Source organism: Mus pahari, chromosome 16 (genome assembly GCF_900095145.1).
Source record: "Mus pahari chromosome 16, PAHARI_EIJ_v1.1, whole genome shotgun sequence".
NCBI lineage: Eukaryota > Metazoa > Chordata > Mammalia > Rodentia > Muridae > Mus > Mus pahari.
Window position 1 is genome coordinate 8,346,322 of NC_034605.1, and position 10,376 is coordinate 8,356,697.

Below are 10,376 nucleotides of genomic sequence, written 5' to 3' on the forward strand. Positions count from 1 at the left end.
AGAAAGAAAGAAAGAAAGAAAGAAAGAAAGACTGTAGTTTGAGGAAGTCTTAGAAAAAGTACCTTGGGGTAAGGTCCTTCCCTACATCTCTTGCTAATCACTGGACAGGGGTGGAGGAAATAATGTGTTTCTGTCAGCCACAGAGAGCAAGTACAGAGTGTGAAGGAGAAAAAGAAGTCAAGAGAGAAAGGAGAGGGATGACGAGAAAGAAATAATCCTCAGGGCTGGGGTAGCTTAGTTGGTGAAGTACTTGAGTTACAAACTGAAGGACCCAAGTTCAGTTCCCAGAGGCCACATAGAAAGGTCAGGTTTGGTGGCATTTGCTTGTAATCCAAGCACTGAAAACACAAGAGACCAGAAGTGTCCTTGGGCTTGCTGGCCAGCCAGCCAAATTAGGCAGTTCTAAGGAACTGAGAGACCTCATTTCAAAAAGTCAGAAAGAGACGGACAGCTCCTGAGGACCAGTGAGAAAGGCTGACCTCTAGCCTTCACACTCGGGTTCTACAGTGTGTGCATGTGCACCCGCACACACACACAAACACTCATGCTCACAAAGAAATCTCAACCATCAGTGACAACCTGGAAGAAAACTATCGAGTTAATGATTATAAAGGGGGTTATTATAGAATGCAGGCCTTTTGGTATGTTAGACATTAAGGATATGTAATTTATTACTAGGGTTCCTGACTATTTTTGTTGTGTTAGTTGGAATGCCTAGGAATATTTTAACCAAGGGTCACTATTCCATGACTGAGGGAGTCCAAAGCCAGCTTACACTAAGCACCTACTGGTCAGACTTTGCCAGCAGCATCTACCCAGTTTATTTAACAATAAACAAACTCAAGTGTACCCAAGCTTCCACTGTGGCTGAATAATAGTGTGTTTGCATCCGAACACTAAGGCACTTTCTTTTCATAAATTCTCTGCCCTGCAAACTGTAGCTAGGATTTGTGAATTTCTTTTCACTTCCACCATAATACAAACCACAACAGTTCATTTGGTGTTAATCAGAGTGGGCTGGCAATTTGACAGCCAGTCTTTATTATAATTTAGCTGCAATTAATGGGCAATTATAACCTGATAGGAAAAATTGAAAGGGCATTATGTAGACAGCAATTGCCTTCCTGGCTTTTTCTTTACAGCTGGTTTTAGGATGGTTTACTAAAAGAAACAATTACCAACAGAGTGCTTTTGTTAATGAAATGTTTATTCTCCTTTGTTCCCATGTGAATTTTTACACTCGAACAAGGTTAATAAGAGTGCTAGTAAGTTAAACATACATGCCTTGGAAAGTAGCCCTGGGGACACTCTGGGCTCTAGGTACCTCCTCACTCTGGGCCAAGTGCACAGGACCTTTTTGCTCTGAGACACCGGGCCCTGCATCCTAGAGAAGGCAGAAACTAAGCTGACTTATTCCTCTTTCTTTTGGCTTTCTGTGGAAAACATGGCTTCTAACCAAAATGGTAGTCTGCTACTTTTATTCTTCCAATCTGCTTTTACGCCCAGACTAACAAATTACACATTTTCTGGAGATGCCTGAGTTCCATCCAAGTCCCAGTCACTCCACCAAGTCAGCTATCCGAGGCAAATGCTTATCTCTTAGAAACAAAACAAAGAAATAGGATTTCGTGAAGCCCAGGCTGACTTCAACTTCACTGCACAGTGGAAGTATGGCCTGGAACTCCTGATCTTTCTGCTTCCAGCTCCCCCAAAATCACCTCAAGTGTACCCAAACTCCAGTACTGAGTACTGAGTATCTAATACCCAAGTATTAGAACACGGTATTATTCAGCCACAGTACAAGATTGCAGACCATGCCTGTTTTATGCAGTGCTAAGGATGGAAGCCAGGGCTTGGCGCATGCTCAAGCGCATGCTACCAACTGAACTACACTCCCATACAATCATTGTACACCCAGACCCTTGCAGACTTAGTTTGGCACCATTGACTTTAACATTTCCTAAAAATCAATAAAAGAAACAAATGCTAAGAGTTTTTGTAACTCTCAGAGCTCAGGAGATGGCTGGGTAAGAGTGCTTGTTACTCTTACAAGGGAACGGAGTCAGTTCTTAGCACCCACTTCTGACAGCTCACTGCTGCCTGTGACTCCAGCCTCAGAGTAGCTAACGCCCTCTTCTGGCCTCCTTGGGCATTTGAAACACATGCCCGTACTCACAGAAACACATTAACATAAATATAAAATAACATATATTTTTAAAGTAATAAAAATTTCTCATAAAACTCAATTAGGAACCATTTTATAGCTTATGGCTCACTTTGCTTCATTGTGTCTCATGTTTGTCCCCATTGTGTCTCATGTTTGGACCTTTGTGAAGAACACCCCCCGACTCCCCCACTCCCCCACCCCACCCCACCCCGTGTCTGAGTTAGAGTTTTGAAGAGACGCCATGACCACAGTAACTCTTATAAAGGACAACATTTAACTGGGGCTGTCTTGCAGTTTCTGAGGTTCAGTTTGTTATCATTGTGGCTGGAAGCATGGTGGCATCCAGGCAGGCAGACATGGTGCTGGAGGAGCTGAGAGTTCTACCTCTTGTTCTGAAGGCAGCTATGAAAAGACTGACTTCCAGGCAGCTAGGAGGAGGGTCTTAAAGCACACACCCCCAATGGCACACTTCCTCCAACAAGGCCACACCTACTCCAACAAGGCCACACCTACTCCAACAAGGCCACACCTCCTGGTAGTGTCACTCCCTAGGTCGAGCATATTCAAACCACCACACAGCAAACATGAACCCCCACCCCTACTAACACACACACCTTGTAAATCTCAGGAAGCTGAAGCCCAGAGATGCCAATGGCTTTGCTCGGATGCCTATAGTTTTATACATTCCATGTTCTTCCACCTGCCAAAAGTCCTTTCCTGCCACCTTTGAAAATCTAAAGTTGTTTAAACTCTCCCTTCTGGTCTCTGTTAACACATGAGACAGGAGATGAAGTAGGAAAGTTAACTCTGAGGCCAGATCTTCCCCTGAGGACTTCCATGAATTCGAGCAAGTAATACTTTAAACTTGGAGATGATTTTATTACAACTGTTATCATTACCATTGATACTTATCCTGTAGTGTTCAGAACTGAGAACTGTCCTGAGATCTATCATGCGGCCCAGGGTAGTCTTAAGTTTATAGGGTCATTTGACAGATGACCTTAAATTTCTGACTAATCCTCCTGTCTTAGTCAGGGTTTCTAGTCCTGGACAATCATCATGACCAAGAAGCAAGTTGGGGAGAAAAGGGTTTATTCAGCTTACACTTCCATGCTGCTGTTCATCACCAAAGGAAGTCAGGACTGGAACTCAAGCAGGTCAGAAAGCAGGAGCTGATGCAGAGGCGATGGAGGGATGTTCCTTACTGGCTTGCTTTCCCTGGCTTGCTCAGTCTACTCTCTTATAGAACCCAAGACTACCAGCCCAGAAATGCCACCACCCACAAGGGGACCTACCCCTTGATAACTAGTTGAGAAAATGCCTTACAGCTCGATCTCATGGAGGCATTTCCCCAACTGAAGCTCCTTCCTCTGTGATAACTGCAGCCTGTGTCAGGTTGACACACAAAACCAGCCAGTACACCTCCCTTCTTTCACCTCCTAAGTGCTAGGATTAAAGGCATGCCCACCGTCCTTGGTCTATGAAGTACTGAAGATTAAACCCAGGGCTTCCTGCATGCTGGACAAGCACCCTCCCTACCGAGCTATACCACAGCCCTGAAAGAGTAACCTTCCAAATACATAACAGTTTTGTGAGAGCCTTGGGAAAAGAGGAGGATCTGAAACGCTTAGCAGCATCTTAAACAGTTAGATGCTATCCAGGACAGAAACCACAGGAGGTTTTCTGTTCTTGCCCATCACCAATCTCTCCTAACCCATCTCTGTCTCTTCTTTAATGAGTGGAAACCCATATCCTAGAACAGAGTTGCTGTCTCCCTTTCTTTTTAGGTCTTCCTTGCGGAGTTCAAGAGAACCAATCAGTTTTTCGCAATAAAAGCCTTAAAGAAAGATGTGGTGTTGATGGATGATGACGTCGAGTGTACCATGGTGGAGAAGAGGGTTCTGTCCTTGGCATGGGAGCATCCGTTTCTAACACACATGTTCTGCACATTCCAGACCAAGGTATGCGTTGTTTGGTACTCTCTAAGGTTCCTAGTCGGGTTGCTTTCCTCTGCCAGCTAAAGAATTAAAAGGTAGAGAGAGCCTGGAGCCCAATGGGTAGCAGCAGAGAAACACGGAATCGGCAGCTGAAGAAAGGCTTTTTTTCCAGGGGTGATAAAACACAGGCGTGTAGCAGACAAGCAGAGAAAAGGACCCTAAAGCTGAGATGGGTCTCGAAAGCCCAGTCTCTTCTCAAGACCTGGAGTGTTTTAAGTCTAATGGATCTTCCTCTCCTAGTTTAAGATTGGTCAGTTTGTTGTGTAAAAGGTTGTGTAAACATGCCCTGACTCAGCCTTGAACTTGTCCAGCGTCTGTCCATCAACAGGGGTCCTGCAGGCAGGAGAGAAAGCCCATGGAAGTCTTTGTTTTAAGCTTCCAGGCTTTGGTCTCAGGAAGAGGAAGAAGAGGCCAGCCATCTTGGTTGTTTGCTACGTTTATTACGTAACCATAGCTCCTCTCCCCATTTATCTGCCTACCAAAGGAGTCTAACTCCGGGTCCCACACTTTCTGCTCAGACACACTTTCTCTCCCTTTGCCTTACCCAAGGGCCACCCCTCTAGTGGCACGCACATGCAAGGAGGTGGGATACTGTCCCCACATTTTTCTTACCTCTCAGTAGCCTGCCCTTCATTGTTCCATCTCAAGAACTTCCATCTCTTTTAAGCAGCAAGGAAACATGGCTTAGAGTTGTAAATGCTGTGTGGTAGGATAGACCCTATGTTTGTATGTTTGTATGTCTGTTTGTATGACATCTTTTATTTTGGTATAAGAAGCAGGTTCCTATACAGTATTTCACTCTTTAGTCTGCAGTATTTAAAGAGACAGAAAAAAGAGGAAACAGATAAAAATGCATTGTCTTGCCGGGCGGTGGTGGCGCATGCCTTTGATCCCAGCACTTGAGAGGCAAAGGCAGGCGAATTTCTGAGTTCGAGGCCAGCCTGGTCTACAAAGTGAGTTCCAGGACAGCCAGGACTATACAGAGAAACCCTGTCTCGAAAAACCAAACCAAACCAAACCAAACAAAACAAAAAACAAAACAAAACAAACAAACAAACAAAACACAAAAATGCATTATCTTATAGTTTTCCTGCTGTGAACAGACACCATGACCAAGACAACTCTTATAAAGGACAATATTTAAATGGGGCTGGCTTACAGGTTCAGAGGTTCAGTCCATCATCATCAAGGTGGGAACATGGCAGTATGCAGGCAGGTATGGATGGCCCAGGCAGAGCCGAGAGTTCTACATCTTCATCTGAAGGCTGCTAGTGGAAGACTGACTTCCAGGTAACTAGGTTGACAGTCTTAAGCCCACATGCACAGTGACACACCTACTCCAACAAGGCCACACCTTCTAATAGTGCCACTCCCCGGGCCTAGCATATAAAAACCACAACAGGCATGTTCTCCGTTGTGGTCCTTTTAAAGGCTATCAGAAAAGGTGCATGTTAATGTAAGGTTCATGGGTAGGAGAGGGGAAAGAAGAAATACATAAGCCAGTGTAGACATTGAAAACGGCCCCTCCCTCACGCTGAGTTTCTCTGAAGCTGATCCTACTCTCAAGGGACTCTGTCCCTAGCCACCTTTTCTCCCATGAACAAAAACTCAATCATTTTTTTCTGCCTCATATCATTGTGGAGAGTTTGGAAGATTATCCAAAATTTCTAATCTTACCCCTGCATACACTCCCAATCAATTCTCTGATGTCTGTCTAGCTTTTCCCTTGCTTTCATGAGTTCTTTCAAATATATAACCATTTAACTGTAAACCCCATATAACCAGTCTATAATTTCCATTTTTAGTGTTTTGTTAAAAAATGTGGATACTCCTCAATGTGTCCAGATTATGGCAAAGACTCACTGAACATATCCTATGTCTGAAGCACTATGGAGCCTACTGGGACATAAAATACAGTTCTAGACCCCAAAGTCATACTTTATAAGACAATATTGATACCGTTACCAGGAAAGTTGGGCCTTCTCTTTTGGGCCCTAGGTCTCATTAATAAAAGAACTTTAAAATTACTCAGAAAACGGCACGAGGAAAAACAGCAAGGCAGGCCAGCTGTTAATCTTGGCAGTTACCTATGGGAGACAGAAAGAAGAAAAAGGAGGGGGAGGGGAGAAGGGGGAGGAGGAGAAGGGGGAGGAGAAGGAGAGGAGGAAGAGGAGGAGAGGAGAAGGGGGAGGGGGAGGGGAGGAAGAGAGAGGAATCCATGTAGGAATAAGAGAAAGTTTATTCTAGAACCAAATTTGAGTGACCGTGGCTGAGGAAACAAGGAGCTACATTACACCAGGTTGATGTTCCCAGTGTAGAAGCAAATTCACGAATGTTTATAGTGGCAAGCCAAAGTCATAAGTCAAGAGATTTTTTTAAAAAAATACACTGGTGGAAACATCAGAGAGGTGGTTACAGTAAGACGGGATGATCTCTCCTATGAGCCTTAGAGGCATTTGATAGCATTCTCAGCCTTTTCATTGGTGGAGAACAGGGTTTTGTGAAGTTAGTACACTCCAAGGGCTTTTATCTATTTGTCAGGATATTGGGTCTGATACAGAGGTGGGGGAGCAATAGTTCTTCGGGGGCTAAAGACAGCACCAAAGACATTTTAATTAGGCTATCAAATCCGCACCATTCTAACCCTCCATAGTCTCTGAAGTTGAGTTGGTTTTGTTTGTTAGTGATTTGAAAGTGAAGGCCATCAGTGAGCAGATGCATGGCAGAAGGGGCTTAGGGCCTCTGGGAACAGGGAGAGGTCCCCAGAGAAAGCCGCTTAGCCTTTTGACCAGTGTTTAAGAGAATACAAAAAGGAAAAAGAAAAACTATGTGTTTCTGATTTAGGACTCAGAAAGGAGAGCAGGTTCAGCACCGACACAGCTAGAAGTTCTACAAGCATAGGAAGGGGCTTCTAACAGTATAGTGTCTTAGTCAGGGTGTCTGTTCCTGCACAAAACATCATGGCCAAGAAGCAACTTGGGGAGGAAAGGGTTTATTCAGATTACACTTCCACATTGTTCTTCACCAAAGGAAGTCAGGACTGGAACTCAAGCAGATCAGGAAGCAGGAGCTGATGCAGAGGCCATGGAGGGATGTTACTTACTGGCTTGCTCAGCCTGCTCTCTTATAGAACCCAGGACTACCAGCCCAGGGATGACACCACCCACAATGGACCCTCCCTGTTTGATCGCTAATTGAGAAAAATGCCTTATATCTGGATCACATGGAGGCATTTCCTCAAGGGAGGCTCCTTTCTCTGTGATAACTCCAGCTTGTGTCAAATTGACCCACAAAACCAACCAGTACAGATTGGAAGATAATTAGCCCTCCCCAATTCCTAACATGGCTTCTTGGTGAATCAGATTTCTGTGGTGGTAGAGCTCCTGGCCAGGTAGTTGACAACAGGTCCAGTCCGATTAATTCTCAAAGAGAGAAAACAGTATCACCCAATGTTTTGGGTAGTTTAGGTCAGGTCTCCACCCAAGGCCAGAGGTAGAACCTAGATTCCATTCCTTTAATCAGGAGGAAGTAGTTTTACCTTAATGAACCCTGAGAAAACCCAAACACCTCCACCTTTTCATAGATCTATATCCTTTATAGAATGGAGATGCTTCGCTTTGGAGCATTACCAAGGAAACAGGAGGTGAGGTCCAAAGTTAAGTACAGGGGTTGTCCATCCTCAAACTCTCAAAGTCTGATAATGCCTATCTAGTTGTCTATTAACAGCTGTAAGTTGGTAGTACTAAGTCAGAATACAGATCTGAAGTGGCAGGACAGGAAGAAACTGGACATTAGAATTTGAAACACAGAAAGAAGAGGAAGTTGTGCAAGGCAGCTTTGTGGAGGACGGAAAGCTTGAAGAGTAATGGTGAAGGACCCAAGGCACTGGCTCTCAGCCTTCCTAATGCTTCGCCCCTGTTGTACAGCTCCTCCTGGTGAGGTGATCCCCAACAATTGCTACTTCATAACTGTGATGTGATACTGTTATGAATCTTAATGTCAATGTCTGATATGTAAGATAGGTGATATGCAACCCCACTGAAATGGTTGTTTGACTCCCAAAGGGGTTGTGATCCACAGGTTGAGAACCTCCGATCTAAGAGAAGGGAAGTTTGTTTAATGCAGCACGAAGTAGGGTGAAACTCCTGATAAGGAATGCTGGCAATTTACTACTAGAGACTGACATTCGTCTGGGTGATGTGGGAACATGAGATCAAAGTGACAGACTCTCTCTCTCTCTCTCTCTCTCTCTCTCTCTCTCTCTCTCTCTCTCTCTCTCTCTGAATCCCAGATTGTGTGTCTGTCTGCCTGTGACTGTGTATGTCTCTCTCTGTGTGTGTAGCATATGCACATGCGTATGGTTTATGCATGTACATGTGTATATGCATGCACATGGAAGTCAGAGGAAGACTGATGTTCTCTGCCATTCTCTGCCCTGGTTCCTTAGAACAGGGTCTCTCGCTGAGTCTGGAGCTGGGCAAACCCCAGCAATCCTCCTGTCTTTGCCTATCACCACCCCTCTAGTTCTGGCCTGGTTTTCTACAAAGGCACTAGGGATTTGAACTCAGGTCCTTGTGCCTGTTCCACAAGCCTTCTTAGTAACTGAGCTATTTTCTGGGGCCCTTGGTTTTATTTTTATCTTTAAGAATGTATTTGTATTAGATGAATAAAACCAAGACTGAGACCTCCCGATTGAAAGGATGCTGGCATGCATACTTAGAGTGATTTGCACCATGCACGTACTTGTAGCCAACTGCTAATTAACCTCCAAACAACATGCTAGGGATACTTGAGCCTTCAAGATTAATTTAATTTAGCATCTTCTAGATGCTTACAGATCACATGTATCAAGTACCCTACAGGAATGCATATAGATTTCCATGTACAATGGCTTGTCTTTCTTGTTGAGGACACGACTCAGAATCTCACATTATCTGTCAGAGCCACAAGACAGTATTTCTGAGACTCCCTGCAGTTTTGACACTTTAGCAAGACCAGAGGGAAGTCAGTCCACCTGCATCTTCCTTGCCACAAAAAAAAAAAAAAAAAAAAAAAAAAAAAAAATACATGATGGAAAGAAGTGGCCAAGAATATACATATCACACAAAAATGTGGCTGATTCCGTTGGACTTTAAGAAACTGAATCCTTTTAGAAAAGAAAAGAAAAGAAAAGAAAAGAAAAGAAAAGAAAAGAAAAGAAAAGAAAAGAAAAAAAAAGTTGTCATTATAGTAACTGCCCAGGCCCTGAACATTTGAGATGTCCTGATTTATCATTCGGATCCTGCTCCGTCAAGCACAGCACCTGAGTAAGTGCACCATGGCGATGGGAGAAGCAGCAGCACGCAGGGGTCACCCTCCACAAACATGGCAGGATGGGCTTTTCCTCAGACCCAGGCACCAGGCTTGCCCTGACAGCCCTCTTACCTCCCATCCCCCCTGCCCAGGTTCCTTGGGTTTAACATACCATGGATGCAGGCAAGGTAGTGCACCCTGCAGTGCCAGCACTCCATGGCTGAAGCAGGAGCATCACCAAGTTCAAAGCCATCCTGAGCTATAGCATGAGTACAAGATCAGCCTGAGCCACTCACTCTGAGACCTTGTCACAGTTAGAAAAAGCCGGCAGTGTGGCTTAGTTAGTGGCTGAGGCTTGCCTGGCATGCTCTAAGTCCAGTGGCCTATGCACTCCAGCAGAACTGGACACAAGATGACTTCCCTGTTACTGTTCTAAAGAGTTGAATTGTTTCCCCCAGAAAGTTGACTTGGTTGCCGCCGACCTCCACAGAGTGCTGCTACTGAACTCGAGAACAGATGACGGGTGTCCAGGTTGTTCCACTATGATTTATTAAGGGGCATGTGGATCAAATCATTAAAGACTTTTAACATTGGCCCAGGGAGGTGGCTGATGACATTACATGCTCACCACACAAATCTGAGTTCTAGCCCCAGGGTCCATTAAAAGGGCAAGTGTAGAATGTGTACATCTCAGTACTGGGGAGGTGGAGACAAGGGGCCCCTGGGACATCCTGGCCAGCCATCTTAGCCAAATAAACAAAGTACAGACCCCTGAGAGTCTGCCTCCGAGAAAGGGGGTGGGGCAGCGTCCTGAGGAACCACACCCAAGGATGACCTCTGACCTCCACACCCATACACCTGTGTTCTCTCTCTCTCTCTCTCTCTCTCTCTCTCTCTCTCTCTCTCTCTCTCTCTCTCAC

General features: G+C 44.8%; 1 protein-coding gene across 2 annotated transcripts in view; it reads left to right on the forward strand.

The window, feature by feature from the left end:
- Prkcq (protein kinase C theta) overlaps window positions 1-10,376 on the forward strand; it is a 131,001-nt gene that overhangs the window by 84,011 nt on the left and 36,614 nt on the right. For both annotated transcript variants that reach the window (XM_029547458.1, XM_021215488.2), the window contains one exon: window positions 3,955-4,128. In XM_029547458.1, the coding sequence (XP_029403318.1) occupies window positions 3,955-4,128 (174 nt within the window). The remainder of the gene's footprint in view (window positions 1-3,954; window positions 4,129-10,376) is intronic.